The 19,114-nt window shown below is 33.0% G+C and overlaps 2 protein-coding genes across 2 annotated transcripts; both read right to left on the reverse strand.

The window, feature by feature from the left end:
* Positions 1-8,149: 8,149 nt before the first annotated feature.
* On the reverse strand, positions 8,150-9,264 carry LOC129804538 (endocuticle structural glycoprotein SgAbd-2-like). Its single transcript, XM_055851898.1, has 4 exons — positions 9,191-9,264; positions 8,929-9,109; positions 8,499-8,854; positions 8,150-8,440 (listed from the first exon to the last, which is right to left on the reverse strand). Exons 2-4 carry the CDS (start codon positions 9,093-9,095, stop codon positions 8,343-8,345), a joined length of 621 nt encoding a protein of 206 aa, XP_055707873.1. The 5' UTR covers positions 9,096-9,109; positions 9,191-9,264; the 3' UTR covers positions 8,150-8,342.
* Positions 9,265-14,478: 5,214 nt separating this feature from the next.
* Positions 14,479-16,129, reverse strand: LOC129804540 (endocuticle structural glycoprotein SgAbd-3). Its single transcript, XM_055851901.1, has 2 exons — positions 15,695-16,129; positions 14,479-14,816 (listed from the first exon to the last, which is right to left on the reverse strand). The coding sequence occupies exons 1-2, from the start codon at positions 15,814-15,816 to the stop codon at positions 14,552-14,554; spliced, it is 387 nt and encodes a 128-aa protein (XP_055707876.1). The 5' UTR covers positions 15,817-16,129; the 3' UTR covers positions 14,479-14,551.
* Positions 16,130-19,114: the final 2,985 nt, after the last annotated feature.

The raw sequence follows: 19,114 nt of genomic DNA on the forward strand, positions 1-19,114 counted from the left end.
GATGCTTTGTATCAAGAAGAAATTGGGAAATCAATTAGCAATGTCTAAATTTAGAAATATTTGAAGAAGATTTTACACTGATAAAATACCTTTGTAATTTTTACTATTTTTTTTTTGTTAAAACTTGTGGCGCGGATTTTATTTCATAATCGCAAATTGTAATATTGTTCCTATGGTTTAGGTATATTGTTTTCTCGTGCTATCCATTCTACCTCATTATACATATTAATCCAATTGGCTTGGATCAATTGCCATTTTCTCTCTCTCTAGGTAATCCATTCCATAGTGTAAGCTCAAATGGGGCTCACTTAAATAAAATTACAAACTTAGAAGGAAATTGGAGAACTGAAGGTGCCATCCATTTTTTACATCATGAGAGTGAACCGTCCACGGCGACTGATGCTCACTTACTGAAGACTGAGTACATTTACCTAACAATAAAAGCCCCAAAGCAACCTTTCAGCACCCATACGGATGGTAGGAGTGGGCGTGTCAAAGGAATAAAGGATTAAAATTGGTGGGTCATGTCTGTCGACTGGGTTGACATGTGTCGAATAGGCCATACCCCTGGCAAGTTGCCTGAAATTTGAAGTCACTTTCTCATACTTCGATTTAAATTTATATGGGAATTTTGTTGCACTCGCTGCCGTTATGCTAAATATTTAATAAGTGAGAAGCTTTTCCGTATTATAAGATACCTTTCCGTATGGAGGGATAAATGTACTAAATTTTTGTTTAAATAAATTTTTTCCTTGGAGCACTGTGAGCTGAGTGCGAGATCAATTTAGGCTTCATCATCATCAATTTAGGCATGATCATGATCATCAATTGATCATGATTCATGATCATCAATTTAGGCTTCAAATATGTAGCTTCATATAAAAAGGCCAACTTACCAGGGGGTTGCGCTCTACAATAGAGATAGACCTAATACACAAAGTGAATTGTGGTGAGTTTGGCTCAACGATCTGGGCACGACGAAACAAGAAGACCTGGTGAATGAGCCAGGTACGAGTAACTCGGCTAAATACTCAGGCTATTTAGTTAATAAAATACGGTAAATGAATTCTACGGCTCGTGACTCCAGAAAGTGTGGTAAGGATGTTTGCCCTTAAATAGAATTAGTAAAAGGGGGGATATGATTATAAGGACGAAGATTGAAAATATAACGTAAGGAGTTGTTGAAAGTAACTTGGAGAAGTCTCAAAGAAGCTTTATTACATGAAAAGAACAGTTCAGCTTGCACTAAAAGAAGTCGCACTCTGAGGAGTGTAGAAACGAGAGTGAAAAGTGAGAAGTTCACACTTTTACAAATGTAAGAAATGCGATTGTCGTAAGTTAGGGTATCATTGAAAATTATTCCAAAATTCCTGACTTTATGGACGCAAGGAATTTCCTTGCTATTGTGAAAAATGGGGATTGGGGTAGGACGAAGACAATTACTTGACACAATCATAACCTCTTCGGGTTAAGGAGAAGATCGTAAGATGATGCCCACCGTGAAACGGAATACAGGATGTAATTTTATGTAGTTCTCAGGAGCCCGGATATCTAAAAAAAATTGTAAGTCGTCAGTATATAAGTAGAAACTATGATTAACTAAAGTTGAGGAGAGGTCGTTAACGTACAGTGGTGGCCATAATAATAGGACCACCCCTTCAAAAACAATTTTTTTTTCTTTTGTATTTTTTTTATTCCAATTTGTTCCAATAATTTTGATGTAGAAATGTTCAAATAATTACCTTACGTCGTATACAAATTGTTTTGGCCGCAAGATGTCTCTATTTTTCACAGAATATGTCAATAGTGATATTCTGTTTTAATAACGTAATACGACCACTTTCATTTAAATAAATGAATGTGACCTATAAATCGAATAAGTGGGACTAAAGCTATATTTTGAAACTATAAATGACAATTTTCCTATTTTATTGTCCGAATTGAATTTCAGTATTTATGTGTTCTGCGCAATATAGAGACCTCTAGCGGACAAAACAACTTTTATTCTACGATGTTAATAATTTGAAGATTTATACATCAAAGTTATGGCAACAAGTTGGGAAAAGATATAAAAATTAAAACAAAAATAAGCTGTACAAAGTGGTCCTATTATTTTGGCCACCACTGTATATAGGAACAAAGGAGAGGTTCAAGTACCGAACCCTGGTCAATTCCCCTAGAAAGAGGCAAGGGGGATGAAATAATATCGTCAATTTTAACGGATTAAGTTCTGCCAGGTAAATACGATTTGAGCAGTTTTATGGTGGAAGAAGAAAATGAGTATAAGGTTTCCAATTTATTTAGGACATTTGTGGTTGATATTATCAAAAGCCTTAGAAAAATCTAAAAGAATGACATTTTATCAAGAATGACATAAATGTCGTGATATTTATGCAACAGCGCACTGATCGTGCTGTGATTTTGACGGAATCCGGTTTTAAACTGAGTAAGTCATTTTGGTTCAAATATACTTCAATTTGGTCTTTTAATAGTATCTCAATTGGTTTTGACAAGCATTGTAAAATACTTATTGGTCGATAGTAAATTATTTTTATTATTATTATTTTATTATATATTTATTATTTTTAAGCATACACAATTGTAACAAAAAGTATGTAGCAATAAAGAATGAATCAGGCCTTATATAGGACATTAATATTTTGGTGATAATATTGATTTTAAAGTACTTTTTCTCCATCTGCCGTAGAAAGAGTACAGAGTACTATATTAATTTTGTTATAGCAATAATTTTCAAAGTCTTTTATCAAAACAATTTTTAAAAACTAAAAAATAAAAGGAGTGGAAAAAATCCCATACTTTGTGAAATACTCGAACACATGAATTATATGCTATACCGCAAAGTACTTTCGTATAATTTACCGTTTACGGGTTCATCACCGATTTATTAATCAGGTAATACAGTAATACAGTTGACTTTCTGATAAAAATTAGTTATCGGTAATGAATCGGTTTATTACCAGCTCATTACTAATTGGAATATGTTCAGTCGGTTCAGTATTATCAGAAATTCTAAGACCTTTCCAACAAGGCCAAACATAATACCATTCGGTTGAGTAATGCGATCTCTAGAACCTTTTTAACTTTTGACCTTGAAAAACTCTTATTAGGAATAATTCTACGATCTTTTCGTATAACGTACAGTTGCCTAGGCAACCTCTACAACATACCCAAAAATGAAAAACAATAGTATGATGCGTTTTCGTGCAATCCCAAAAAACACGGTTTTGGAAGGAAAAGAAAGTGATGGGGAGTAAATAAGGGGCATGTTAATGGTCGCAGTAGGGGCGACTTATGGAGGGGTCCTCCGAATTTCCCAAGTCTCTATCTCGAATTTTTTCGCTTCTAGGGATTGTAACTACCGGACGGACGGACAAACAGCGTGACGTCAAAAAAATTGACACTTCAGATTCCCAAACCTCTACCAAAATACGACCCTATGGGAGTAAGGACCCTAAATATATACATAACTCAAAATCGAAGGATTGTACTGTTTTCTCTGTGGAGTTAGAGCAGTAAAAAACTCTTTATTTAATGAAACTAATGGAACCATTATTCTTAAAAAAAATGGAAAAAATATTAAAAATTGAAAATCCTGAAAATCCTCGTGGTCCATCTGCGTCTAAAATACTGAACGAAATGGAACTGTGGTGTGACAAAATAAGACGAACTTTTCTCCCTGCCAAATATAAAAAAATAAAACTCGAGAAAAAATCGGTAAAAGTTTATAGGAAATCTAAGTTTTGTTGAAGCAAATAAGCAAATTTAATCTTTGTTTTTGCTATTTTAAGACCTTGTAAGCATAAAATGTTTGTGGAATAAAAAAAGTGTCATCTTCAAATTTTTTTTTAAGATGAATGTAACGGTGTAGTCGTTCAGAGAAAAACTTGCAATGTGCCAGATGGGTGATTTGACTTTATCTTCATGGCAATTTAGTGGTGAGTGCAAATTCTCAAAATCCGATTTAAATCATTCGATATATTGGTGTGACTATCGAGTGTGCAAATGAGAAATTTCCACATAGCCATTGGTGACATTGTGCTTTTGCAATTTTGCCACCTTTTGCAGAAATTCTTCATGTGCACGGCCGGGCACAAATGGCAGATGAACACGCAGCCTCACATCAAAATGTGTACGTGAGGAAAAAGATTATGCAATCGCGGTGTAGATTGAATTTCTTCGATGATCGAATATACACATACATATGGCCCCAAAAACTGCCTAAATAGTTGTTGGAGGAAGATGATCTTCTATACACATTTGGTATAGGCCATTACATAAATTGCATGCAATCGCATTTGCGTAGGGCAGTTAATTCAATATTTTTCTTCTCACAATTTAATCATGTTTGGTGCCACTTGAACAAGATCAACAAGCTTTCTAATTCTTTAACATGAACTTTTAATCTAATTGTGTGAATTGATTTTTTGTATTTTGATGAGATATGGACTATCACAATTTCTCTTTACACTCTATAGTCTTCCAATTACGGCTTAAAAACACCTATTTTGGCAATTAACTTCTCTACTCAAATAGGAATTGTTTGTTTTTTTTACCATCATATAAATTGTTTTAATGTTTTCATTTAAGATATTCAAGTGCAAAATTATATTTTTCGATTGAGTCATTTGTGCTGAAGATGTTGGAAGAAATGGATTTAAATTAGTGAAGATGTGCGATTTTCGTTACGAAATTTTAAGAGCAGTGTATGTAACCTCTATTCAAGAGAAAATTTCTCGATCTGCATTCAAATAAATTTATTTCAGGCACTCAAAAATTTTAGTAATAATTAACGTAAGAAATACTGAATTATGTGTAGGAGGAACATTTAGATGTATAGACCAAAGTTTACCTCTTTAAGGACAATAAGTAGTCAGGTAAGCCAATTTCAGAAAAATGTGTTTTATCCTGTTGGTTAGATTTAAAAACATTATGTAATTAGAATTTAATTTTTGCTATAATATTTGAGGAGGGAAAGTTCAAATTTCAATTTTCACAAACTTATTGCATTTGTACATAAAGTTTCACAGGATATTACAAAGCTTCTATCTGTAAATTAAGTTTTTTCAACAATTAAAAATAAAACATATCTTATGGAAACAGATTTTTCGAACACTTCATATTTTTTCCATATTCTTTTCATAAATGTGACCCTGTGCCAATATATTTTAATAGGGCATTGCAGTAAAAAGTTAAAATTGAGCAGTAACAAAAAAAATTGAAAAAGTGATATTATCGTCCATATTTTGGCAAAGGGAAAATAAAGTTCTTTTCATTCTATCTGCAACAATTTTAAAAGTTAAATATATAAATAGACCTATTTTTGTAAAGATTTAAGTTTTTTACTGACCAACTAAATATTTTACTGCTCATTTTAAATTTTTTACTGACCATTTTGAATTTTTTACTGCTCGTTTGTTTTTTGCTGTTTAATAGGTAGTTTTATAAAATATATTACAACAGATTAATCCCTTTAACGACGAATGGGACACTGGGGTCCCAAAAATTAAAAGTATTTTTTCGGAATATTTAGAGGACAAAATAACTTCCAATATAGTCAAAAATTTGTTTTTGTCAAGGGGAAGATATTTGGGTGAAAATGTGTACACCACTTCCAGGCACTTCCACGATTTGTATGGAAGAGGCCTTCACACTTTCAGAACTTCGCAACACTCTCGAAAATAATCCAATACTTCCAGCACTTCTTGCACTTCTTGCACTTCATGCACATCTTATACTTAGAAATGAATAATTTATTTATTATGATGAAAAATCTAATTAAGGAAATTCTAAAAAAAATCTCAAGAATTTTATTTTTACACATATTTTTTTTTAATTTTGCTTATATTTTGAATTTCTTGCGCCAGATATTCTTGCATACTTTCAATATTTTAATATTATATGCGTTTTACGAAGGGGTGTATCAACATATTTTGAATTTTCCTAAAAAGCTGTGAAGCTACTTTTGGAAAAATACGTATTGTCGTTTGTAATTATTGAAACTATGCTGGAAAGTCTGTAAGAGTTCAAAAAATTAGTCTAGCATTACATATTACAAATGCACCTTTTCGTTCCTCATTTTGTAATAGTCCTCAAAAACACAAATATACTTTTTTGAAGAATACTTTTGGAATCGAAGAGATGTAATACACTAAAACCTTTCCAGTAAATGCAAACAGGTAAACAAAAAATGGTAGAGGTAACCTATGGGATACCGCTTAACGACATTCGCAAAAAAGTCCCACGAATACGATAAATTAGAAAAAAATTATATCAAATTGATTGAAAGTCAATTGCAATGCTATGTCATTATTTGCGAGACACTTCATGAATTTATATTTCCTGCAAAAATTAAGGAAAATTATTGTTCAACTGAATATTTTCCTGGGAAAATTACGACACAAATTAAGCTATAATAAGATTGAGCGTATTTGCTCCATTTAATTGTAATAGCTGAACTTGAAAATTTCTACAAACTTCTTCAAATTATACTGTCGCTCGAATTAAAAATCTCAACTAAAACTAACGTAGTCTGAAAAATTCGTAATTAGGGTAAATGTCCTAATTCAAAACCATTTCCAGACGCTTTAACTTCGACAGAAGATTCAACACATTAGGTTCATTTTTTTCTGAAGAAAATTACATAAATTCGGTCCTCAACTCTTCTAGAATGTTACTGTTTAGTAAAAATTCTTTAAATATAATTTGAAAACTTCTTAAATACAAGAAAAATACACTAGTGCAAAATGCTTCTATTGGAAACAAATTAATACAAATGGAGACAAGGAAAAGTTTCTAATTGGAGATAAACAGCGTAAAAGAAACCGCGACGAAAGGCTTCCAAAACCTTGTTGAGTTGCTCTTGAGTGCAGGATTTATTCTTATTCTTGGTCTTTTCTCTTTTCTCTTTTCCCATCTAAAACAATAAGGAAATCTCTCCAAAAAAATTATATTTCCGGGGTTTCCTATTGAAGCATTTGCAGACACTTCAGAAAAACCCTTTTTACTCACGAAATAAGGTAATTATTTTATTTGAAAAGTTCACGTACCGTTAACAATAAAGATTAGCACTTAATTTAACTAAAATTATCCAGAAATATAACAAAAATATTAAAAAAAAAAAAACGAATAAACAACAGTCACCTCATTCTGTTTTTCATTGGAAAACATGGTCGATCGATGAAAAATTCGATGGTGAAAAGGTACACTTTTAATTTTTATGAGAAATTTATAAATCAAAATTTGTGAATATGAATGGATTTTTACTTTATTTAGAACAAAATTAACCAAATATTGAAGCTGAGGTATAAAAAATATATAAATAAAAATTTAATACTGTATTTATCATGGAAAAATATGATGTTTCCATTTGGAGTAGCGAAAAGTTTCCATTTGGAGCAGGTGTTGAATTAGCTTAATTTACCCTAGGCGAAGTAAAACTTTATATTTGAACACTCCCACTTCCAAAGACTTCCAAACACTTCATTTTCACCTGTACACAATTCCCGACCCTATAATATCTCCCCCTTGATCTATTCCATCCTGAAAATACGCCAACAAAACTTGAGCAAAATATGAAAGAATAATTTACTAAAAGTTCAGATTTAGAATTTTTCGTAGTTAAATTTAATATTGTGCATTTTTGGAAATAAAATTTTGATGGCATTGCTTTTAAAGCTAAAGACTTCAACTGAAATTTTGAGCTAAATTTGAATAGTGAAGGATTTTTATCTAAATATGCTTATCACAACAGAAATCTTATTACCTTACTGAAATTGGAGCACTATGGTAATCAGTAAAATTCTAATTTTTACTCGACACTTGGTGGTGTACATAAACTTAATGTCAGTATCTACCTTGATCGTATAAGATTTCTTGAGTAGGTTTGTACAAGCACCAAAATGACAGTGATTCTGCAAGATATTGTACAGTCAAAATTCGTAAATTGAGAAATCAAAGCGTGTTCTCGGAAATACCATTACAGAAGAAATTCAAAGAAATTGCCCACACGTCATCATTGAGAGTGCAGAAAGTCCATTTTGTGAAAGCTATAAATCTCTCAGACAATCGATCTGCAAATATTGCCAATTCACTGATCTTATTGCGAATCTCAATGTCAATTGAAAGTGAATTATGAGGAAAATGTATTTTATTGATGAAGGAACTTATTGTACTACATCAAAGACTAATTTTTTCCTCATTGATATAAATATAGTGACTGGTAAAAAATGTCAGCAGGATTCATTTTCAGGATTGCTTAAGGAACAGTTGAAGCTATATACACATTTTAAAGTGATTGACCCTTTTTGCTCAGGGATGATACTTTAGACGACAATTTGGAAGGGTGCGAATTGCTGAGGGAAAGCATGAACTCGCTGGATGTTTGATGGTGCAGCTTCAGGTTGCTGGGTGGCATCTGCAACTAAAATAATTTTTAGTTATAACTGCATATTCATTTGGGTGAGAAAATTAATAGAAACCTTGAACTGGTTGAGGTTGTTCAAATTGTCTGGCTTCAGGCTGTGCTTGAGGAGCTTGTTGCAGCTGGGCTTGTTGCTGCTGAGCTTGTTGGCTAAGGGAGTTGGCAATTGCGTCTGGCAGTGGTGGTGGCTGAGGAAGATGATCACCCACGGGTTGGAAACCATTCTCATCGGCAATGTACTGAACATGAATGGGCGTTCCATCGGGAGCTGTGTAGGAGAAGGAACCTGTCTGCACTAGGATGTCCTGTTCTTCTAATGCACCTTCAGCTCCTGTTTCAGGATCAATTCTCGGTACTTGAGCACGTTTTGTGAATCCAGCTCCTTCCACATTAATTCCATTTCCAGCCTCGTAACTGAGGTTCGAGAAAAATATTTAATTTTGCCCAATATTTTGGGGTGATCCTCACAACATCTTTTCACTGCTTACCTGTAGTTGAAGCTTCCGTCCTGTCCGACAGATTCTGTGAATCGAAGAATTGGAACAGGAGTCACATATTCACTATCTGCGGGTTGGGCAGGTGCTTGAGGTTGTCCCTGAGGAGCAGCACCAACCATCAGAATGGCAGCACAGAATGTCACCACAAATTTCCACATTGTAGCTTTCAACTCTGTTATAAATCCAAAGAAAAATCAAACCCTCAAACAATTTCACTCAAATCACACAAGAACTTTAAGTTTAAGATACTAACAGTTTGTTTATGGGTGTCAAATAGTATTCCAAACTAATGTTCCTCCTGAACAGGTGGGTGGTAAAATTAAGACTGATTCTGGAACACAATGGGACATGGTATTTATAGTGATGGATAAAACTATGGTGGTGGATCTATTTGCACGAAGCCACAAATTATACAATTAATGTGTGAGTTGTCCAAAAAATCTCAATGTCCCCGGCACAAAATATTTTCAGTCAATATTTAGTAATAAGTACTATTTGCTTTTTCAATAATAAATTATGCCATAACAGATGAGTGCGTTCAAGAGGAGCATTTTGAGGCTCTCTGACTCTTTTTTTGCTGCTTCTTTTGGGCTTTTTTTTTGTTAACCCACGATTTTTTTCCCAAATTGTTCACTATACTGAAAAAATCGCAGTTGCATTCAACAGCTAACGGTTTTGAGACTCTGTGCATAGGCAAAAAATCCGCCTGTTTTCTTAATTGATTAAATTTCCAACCGTTTGGCGATAATTAGTTCTTCATACATTTTTCACTTTTACTATCGAAAATAGCACGGTACTTTTGATTTTCACACACACCTTACCAGACATTCAAGCAAGGAGCAAAAAGCCGTGATTGAGAAAAAGATGGGAGTTCAGACACACAGGTGAGAAAATCGCATTTTTGCACTCTTCAACCTCTAATTATGTCATACGTTTTATGCCAATTTATTTATAGATTTCATACCAAGATCGACGATGCTAAAGATTTTATCAAGCAATGCTGAAGGTTCAAAATAGGAAATGCTCATTTATGGGATCACAAAAAGTAGAAGAAATAGAAAAGACCGTGGACGTTTCTGATCTTCTGTTGTGTGTAGCAAAACATCTTAGCTTCGCGGTATGCTCCAGCTTTTGATTTTGTTTCTATGCCTTAAATGGTTGCGTATTAAGCGGTTACGTGGGTCAGAAATACTGGAAAACAATATTTTTTCTCCTTGAGTATTTTCCGATGAATAATTTAAATAATAGAGAACCGGTGAGTGTCGGGAAATGGGGTAGCTTAGAAAAAGACGATTCTTCAAAAAGCTTTCTCTCGAACTCCAAGCCTTTCTCATTGGTGAAATCCAGAATTTTCTTGCTTTGGTAATTGGTCTGGGGTTTCACAGTGCATGGGATTTGGGGCTCTGCATTTTGAATTATTGACATTTTCTTAATTATAATTTTTAAAGATTTTTCTTGCTGTCTTTGATATAGATTTCTTTCTGAGACTCACAAAGAAGTCCATATCAAAGACTGCAAGAAAAATCTTTAAAAACTTTAATTAAGGAAAATGTCAATAATTCAAAGTACAGAGCCCCAAATTTCATGACCTGTGAAACCCCAGCCCAATTGATAAAGCAATAAAATTCTATATTTGACCACTGAGGAAGGCTTGGAGTTCGAGCCGAAAGCTTTGGGAACAATCGTCTTTTTCCATGCTACCCGATCCCTCAACGCTCACCGGTTCTTTAATTTTTTTTCTAATTTTTTTTCAAGTAATAAATTTTAATTTTAATTTAAGTTACGCATACAGAAGTGCGACATTTGGTATATTGCTGCGACTTTTTGGTCAGTAAAAAAATAAAATTTGGTCAGTAAGAAATCAAATTCGGTTGGAGAAAAGTCAAACTTGGTCGTCAAAATTTCCCTTTGCCTCAACAGGCGATACAGATAACTTCCCGAAGCATAAAAAATTGATTTTTTACTGACCAGTAGCCGAATTTTACAATATCAAATTTGAGAATGGGATTTTCAAATTTGAGAATCCTATTCTCAAACTCACACTACTCAGAATACTCACATTGATTTGAGAACGTTTTGTTTGAAAAATCGCACGCAAATCGCACAATAAGATGCTCAATCATATTGCAATATTCATAAAAAATAATAAATAGTATCATTTTAGATGTTTTTGAACATATTTGTTTTTAGTAAATGTGAAAGATGAAAAGGTTGAGTTTCCCCAATTATCAAATTCAAACTTTTTTGCTCAAACTCACACAATTTTACTCACATTGAGTTGAAACTCAACTCACATTGGAGACGCTCAGAGAAAGAGTGGTCTCCATTGTATGCCATTCCCTATTAAAACGGTCTACTTTTGCTCTGAGCATCTCATTGTGCAAGTTGCATGCGATTTTTCGAACAAAACGTTCTCAAATCAATGTGAGTATTCTTAGTGTGAGTTTGAGAATAGGATTCTCAAATTTGAAAATCTCATTCTCAAATTTGATATTGTAAAATTCGGCTACAGGTTCTCAATTTTTTACTGACAATTTTTTATATCTTACCGATCAAATTTCATTTTTACTGATCAATTTTGATTTTTCACTGACCAAATTTGATTTTTTACTGACCAAATTTGACTTTTTATCGACCAAATTTGACTTTTCTCCGACCGAATTTTAATTTTAATGACCAAATTTTATTTATTACTGACCAAATTTTATTTTTTACTGACCAAATTTTATTTTTTACTGACCAAAATAATTTTTTTCCGATTTCTTTAAAAGTTTTTTACTGACCATATTTAATTTTTGACTGACCAAATTTGATTTTTTACTGATTTTTTAAGTTTTTAACTGACCATATTTATTCTTTTAGTGATTATATTTTATTTTTTACTGACCGAATTTGATTTTTTACTGACCAATATTTTATTTTTTACTGACCAATTTGAATTTTTTACTGACCAGTTTGAGTTTTTTACTGACCAAAAAGATTTTGCCTTTGGTATATTATCTGAATTTTTCATTTAAAAATCTTAAAAATTCAGCCTTTGGAACCTGATTTTCGGAAACTTTTCTTGAAAAAACACACTTATCGGTGAACAAGATTTCTCTGAGTATATTTATCTGAAGTGCACTCAATGGGTTAAGTGGTAGAGCACTCGCACTATGATGCAAATGTCCCGGGTTCGAAGTTCGAATCCCCTTTAGGTCACCAGGAATTTTTCTGGCGTTAAAGGTGTTCGAATTGCATCCAGTGAGCTTCACTGCACTTGATTCAACGGGGCATGGGACTGACAATCTCATTCCGTACAAGAAAAAATAATAATGCATGTCTAGAAATCCCCTTGCGGGAAGGCCTTGTTCCTTCATGGAATGTTGTGCCAGCATTATTATTATTTATTTGTTCTTCACTTACTTGGGAAAAATGGTCCAACAGAGATGAAAATACATTTTGTTATTGCTTTCTTGCTTCGCGGAAGATCATGCAAAATTTTTGCTCAAAATGGCGGACGGAAAATTCGACAACCCGTCGAATTTGATAAAATTGGCCTTCATCTGCCTTCATCATCTTTCCTGGTTTGAATTCTAGTTGCCAATTTGTTTTATTGGATAGTTACTCTATCTAAATCAATAGAGTTTGCAATGAATTAAGGCACAGAATTTAAATTCAGCGACCGTTGAGACGTGTGCTTGATAGGGGCTCCCCGCGCCCCCATAATAGATAAAAATTTTTTCTTTTTAAAAAATTCATCCCGTAATATGAACAATCTATCTCAAGTATTTCTGGTACATTGACTAAATGGGTTAATGTAGTTTTGGATTTTTGGCAGAATTTTATACAAAAAATACAATTTTTGGAATATTTTACAACACGTTTTGTCTTTCTAAAATAAGTTGTGATCAAGGTAAAAAAAAATTCTACCATTCAAGTAAATAAATAGATGAAAATTCATATCTGCTGTAATGAAAATATTTCAAAAACAGGGATAAAAATTTCAATATTTTTTATTTTCTAAATTCCTTGTTCGAATTCTAACAAACTTACGACATTGAAGAAGATCAACGGAGGCTAGGGGAATGTTGGCATGGTTCGCACAGAATGAACCTTCAAACAACGCAAATTTTCTCTTTGTTTACAAAGAGCTAGTTCATCACTTCTTATCCATAAGATAGATAATTATTAATCTCATGAATCGAGATGAAAAATGGTAAGTCAGGTCTTTGCAAACAAAGAGGAAATTCACATCGTTTGAAGGTTCACTCTGTGCGAACCATGTCTACATTCCCCTATCTGTGGAAAAAAAATACGTTGCTATCTTTTTTATCTTTGATGATATTGCATTTTGAAATTTTAGATTAGTGACTTTTAGCCCCAGTCTCCCCTACACTGTCTCTACAGACTTAAATAGGCATATGATAGCACAGATTCTTTTTAGGTAAAACTCATGTCTGTACTTCGGATTGTAAATTATGGGGACAAACTTAACTTAAAATTTTTACTTTCAGTGTTACTTAGATAAAATTTTCTTTCGAGTTCTACTCAATACGTTATATTATGTTAATTTAATTTGAGTAACTCCTCCTTTCCTTGAATAAAAAGATTTTTTTCCAAAATATGAAAAAAACGATAAAAAATTTAAATTATAAAAACTAAAAAAAAAAGAAATAAAATAGATGAAGGATATTGGATGATGGAAGTGACGATACATAGCTTTTAAAAAGGTTTAAGGTTAAGGGAGTGTTGGGGTACTTTCAAGCATGAATTACTTTCTAAAATAAAAATTCTTACAAAGAAAAAAATATATTTTTTTGGAATTGTCTTGTATATTTTCAGATAGTCAATATTCAAGAGAAACCAAAGGAACATAAGGTGAAGTGTTCTGTCGGCCGGTTCCTCAACTTAGCCAGTAGGGTTTATTCAATTCATTTAGATTTGTTATAATATGGTCTAACATTATAAGGACTATTGCATTATGCATAATGAAAATCAGTAAAAATTTTAGAGAAATTACCCACAAAATGTTAAAAAATTGCTTAAATAAGTACACCGTCCAAGTTGAGGAACGGCCGACTTAAGGGCACTTTATCTTGGTTAGTTTGAATATGGTTTATATTCGCTCCGCAAGTGAAGTCCTGAAGAAAGGGTTCAGCTGTGTGAACCTCCCATCTTCCCCTAAAGTTACTTCAATAGTAATTTAGCCCTAATCGTTATACGGGCTTATATTGGATTATTAAAGATAATGATCTTATTAGGTTCTCTAAAACGTCTAAAACCAATATAATTGCTCGCTATTTAAGATTTTGAGACCTCCAGGAACTGGGCTAAACCTCTAGTCTGAAGACCAATTTAGAGCTGCCCTCCAAGATGATACGTTGATAGTTTGTGTTTATTTTTCTGTGTCAATTTCTTCATATGAATGACACTTTTCTGCTCTAACACCGATTGAGCATCGTCTTACACATTTCGAGATTAGCCACATTATTTTTCACAAAGAATTCTCACGCTCAAGGCAGACTAACACTTAACGTGATTAATTGAAAAGATAGACCATTTTGGAGCAAACATTCTTATTCATTAAGTAATTCACAGCATCTGAGTATTTGTATGGTACATCTTGTTTAAATTACGCCTTTGTGTCTGTTGGAGGTGGTGCTGTAGCAAGGTAAGCCAGAGCTTTCTGGATGGCCTCAGGAATTGGAGGTGCGACTGGAAGATGGTCACCCACTGGGACATATCCATTTTCATCAGCAACATAGCTAACGCTGTAGGTATTGCCATCGTCACCAGTAAAGCTGTAGGAACCCTTAACGCTCTCACCAGCGTTCTCAGCATCCACTTGCTTCAGCTCACCATCCTGCTCGGCTTTGGTTCCATCCCCTAGTTCAAAACTGTTTATAAAAATAAAATAAAACATTAAATTCTTGAAAATGTTGTAATTTTAATGAAGAATTGTAATCGTAAGTTGCAATTGTTTTTTTAATTTATTCAACAAGATATTTTAAGTATCATTTACTTCCTTTAAAATATCACCAAGTCAATATTAAAGTAACGGGTGATATCTAGTTTCTGATTTATGAGCAAAGCTTATTTATTAAATTATTATTGGCATTTATTCTAAATTTAAACTGAACTCACAAGGTCCTGACGCAATACAGATTTATTATTCATTCTTGATTTATTTGTATAAGAGCAGAAACACCTTGACTGGTAAATCTTTATTGTCAAGAATTTGCTCATTTTTTACTACTAGAAATAATACAGATTCAAATATGCATGATTTTAATATAATTATTAATTTTTAGATCCTAAAAAATCTGGGTTCTATATTATTTTTTTTGAGATAGTTGCAATTAGTTATTATAACAGTACTAATAATACTACTGAGATGTTACTATTTTGAGAAAATCCTGCCGATCACCTAATGATTTTAAACAATATTTTAAAATGGCAGCAGTCTTAAAAAAACTTGTTCACAAAATATATGTCATTATATTTTCACGTTAATCATAGTATTTGTTTTTCACTTTTTTAATATATATTAATTTGGATTTGAAGTAGTTTATTAAGAAGCTAAAAAATCCGACCTCGTTTTACATATCTGTTTGTTTGGTTTGTTTTAAAATAAGATTTAATAGAAATGCCAGGGGAGGGATACTCAAATTAAAATTAAGGAATTTTTTGAACAAATATTGAATTAAATACTTTTAATTTAAGGAATTTTGAAACACAAAGTTTCTCAAATAATAAGGGGTAAGGATGTACTTACGCATAGTGAAATTTTCCATCGTGTTCCACAACGTTCTCCTGTCTGAGAATAGGCACTTCTTCCCTGATTTCTGCTGCAAGAACACAGGCCAAGAGTGACAGTACCACAAAAGCTGTCTTCATTCTGAATTGTGCAATATGGCTTTATCCGTATGAGATTGAACACAAAATGCTACTGATGCCCGACCCAACTTCGGTGGTGGCTTTTATATCTGATGGAGCAAGATGATTCTCAGGTGAGAAAAACCATTCATAGAACATGCAAAAGTCTTGGCGAGTTTTTTTTATTGTTGTTTTGCGAGGAATGGTCCACTCCCACCAAGCACCGCCACATATTTTCGGCAATCAAGGCGAGATCATCATCGCCCAAGAATATCTTCATGATCGTGAACTGCATTACAGCTGATTGGATACCACCTCTTGTGGACTATGTTGATTGAATTTTGCCCACTATTGAGAAAGGTAAGACGCTAAAGTGCATCAACAATGACCTTCTGCCTTGTGTATGTTATTGTTATTAATGTTACTAAATTTTTTTTGGGGACGCACCTCGCCAACACTTCATCATCAGACTTTTCTCCCACAGTTTAATGCGCAAAATAGCATCACAATTAATACACATGGTTTTAAATGAATGATAGACATCTCTTTTGTGACCCTAAGCGATTTAATGTTCTCCATTACTTTGAGAAAGATAATCAATGAACCACAGGCGCATTTGGGGAATTTTTAGCAATATAGAGATTTGGATAAAGATGTTTTCAGGGTTATTAACAGATTCCTCTGTGGATTTGTTGCTCGAACTCTGAAGAGAGAGCTATAATCGCTTAATTCTCTATTCTGACACTGCAACTACGTTTTCCAAAGGTTTAGTTAATAGTTAATATTGTATTTTTGAAGAATCAGAACATTCATATCTATTAGATATATTAGATACAATTAAAAAAAAACATCTCCCTAACTCATTCCCTATACTATAGTATAACACGTATAACACATCGTACGTAAATTGAGTGATTCTGAATAATTTATTTCTACTTAATTGCTGTCAGGATTGGTTATTTTACTCCATCAACTACTTGGAAAAAATAGCGCGATAAAGATGGAAATACATTTTGCTATTCCTTTTTCAATTCCGGGAAAGTAATGCAATGACTTGAATTCTGGTTGCCAATTTGTTTTCTTGGATAGTTACTTTATTAATAACAATAAAAATTGTAGTGAATTAATGTAAAGAATTTAAATTTAGTGACCATTAAGAACATTAACTGAATGGGTTGGGATTCTGATAGGCAGTAAAATTTATAAGACTGAGATATATTTTGGAAAGAAAACAGAATTCTAGCGGAGAGAGATCATCTAGAGAAATCAAGCACAAATCTTGCGGAGCTCGTAGTTCCTGGATCCTTTGCTAGGTCTTCGTGTCTCCGTGTGCCTAGTTCAGAGAGTCGCAATTTTCGCTATTCTTTCGTTGTGCAATGTGTCATTCTTTGGAATTCCCTTCCTAGGGAGCGAAAGAGGAGGCTTATCTTGAATCATGTGGCTTCCACTCATTCCTCAAGTCCACCAACATCACAATCATAATGTTTAGGGCTGACTTTTGTATAGAGGACATACTGTCCTATTTATTCTAAATAAATTGAAATTGTAATTGAAATTGAAATCTCTTACGTCTATAGAATTATTGATGAGATTAGTTAATTTGAATCAGGGATGCCTTAAAATGTGAACCTATTTTTGAACTATACCAATGGATGAAAATCAATAGTGTTACAACTTCCATTGATTGAAGGTAGATATATGTATGTAGATGTCGGGAGAAAAAAGTATGATAATATCTCTTCCCAGTGCTGTGACCCTAGATCCCACCAAAACGCACATGTTCGCTCAAAACGTTGATCTTTGGAAAATAAAATAGCGAACACAATGAATTGTATACTAAACAATCCCTAAGCTTGAGCAACAAATCAGTCGAGCTCCTTTATCGTATTTAAGAGAATGATTTTAAGGGCCCCAATATCTCAGGCTGAATCTCGAGAATATTTAGCTTGAGAAACCACGCAGTGGCCTAAGATTGAGTAATTTGGGATCATGTCTATTTTGGAATTTTGAGATTTTTTCACTGTTTGAGATGGTCAAAGAGAAAAGGAAAACCTCAAAGAAGTACAAGACTTTACATTCGAAAGTACTTTATTGTTTTTTCCTTATGCCATCTAAAACTGTTATGAAAAATTAGACAATGATTCCAAATCCTATAGAATTTGGTAAAGAAAATGTATGTAAAGGATATCTAATGGATGATCCTAAGTCCACAGTAAGGTAAAGTACCCTCGAGTCGACCGGTTCCTCGACTCGACCGGTGGTCAATATTTAAATGTTTTAATGGTGAATTTCTATAAAATTGTCACTGATTCGTATTTATTTATGGAATAATTGACCTATTAATGTTAGATCATACGCCAAATATTAATGCAACTATAAATAAACTACCTCAACTCTCGACTTGAGGGCACTTTACCTTATATGACAATTTGGGATAAATCTTTACTGCCAAATTTACAGGCTGAGTAAGTATTTGCCCTTAGTCAATTAAAAGATTTTTGAAGAAAAAAAAACGATCAACATTAAAATTTTATCGTGTTATGCAAAGTCCTATATTAAAATATTTAGACAATTCGCAATAAAGTTGTTTACATATGAAGAAAAGGTAAATTAGTGGTAAACTAAAAGCGATATCTGTAAAGGCTTGTGTAGACAATATTAGTTTTTTTTTAATTAAAAAAAATTACTGATGCTTATCAAAAAAATGCATGTTCTTAAATGATATATTTCATAAACATAAATCTTTCGTAAATGTACCTATCTATCACTTCCATGATTTTAAATGTAAAAATATTTTGAAAGCTTTCGTAATTTGATCCTTTTAAAGCAAGCGACACCAAGTTGTGTACTTGTGGACGGAAAGACGTGAAGAATTAACTAAATAGAACACCTTAATAGGTTGTTTTTTTTAGCTTGCTAATTTTTAGGATTGAAATTAAGACCATGAAAAAATCCCTTTGAAGCACAGTGTCATTTTAAGATATTTTTGTGGCAGAGGAAAATCCTTAGTTCAATATTAAATGTTTTTTCCGGAGTTATTTGTGTTTTTTTTTTTGGAAGAAGATCCATCACTTTTAGTCGCATTTGCAATGTACTGGATAGACCTACGGCTTAAGGCGAGGGACGATTTAAAGTGATTGCAATAAAAATAATGATCAGACTACATTCTTATCAGTTTTCCACTAAGCCGTTAGTCTGTCAAGGGCATAAGTAGCCTTCTAAGGGAAGAATACTTTCCCAGAATATTGTACAGCTTCAGGAGTCTTGATGTACAAAAATGGAGAAACATCGAACTATTATTATTAAGGAAAGTTATACT

Source organism: Phlebotomus papatasi, chromosome 2, assembly GCF_024763615.1.
Source record: "Phlebotomus papatasi isolate M1 chromosome 2, Ppap_2.1, whole genome shotgun sequence".
NCBI lineage: Eukaryota > Metazoa > Arthropoda > Insecta > Diptera > Psychodidae > Phlebotomus > Phlebotomus papatasi.

Bases quoted from the DNA above. Each gene is read 5' to 3' on its own strand.
- LOC129804538 (XM_055851898.1), bottom strand. From the start codon at position 9,095: ATGTGGAAATTTGTGGTGACATTCTGTGCTGCCATTCTGATGGTTGGT. The intron at 8,855-8,928 runs GTAAGCAGTGAA...CTCGAACCTCAG, and splicing joins GACGGAAGCTTCAACTACAG to TTACGAGGCTGGAAATGGAA. The intron at 8,441-8,498 runs GTTTCTATTAAT...AAATTATTTTAG, and splicing joins ACAACCTCAACCAGTTCAAG to TTGCAGATGCCACCCAGCAA.
- LOC129804540 (XM_055851901.1), bottom strand. From the start codon at position 15,816: ATGAAGACAGCTTTTGTGGTACTGTCACTCTTGGCCTGTGTTCTTGCA. The intron at 14,817-15,694 runs GTAAGTACATCC...TTTTATAAACAG, and splicing joins GATGGAAAATTTCACTATGC to TTTTGAACTAGGGGATGGAA.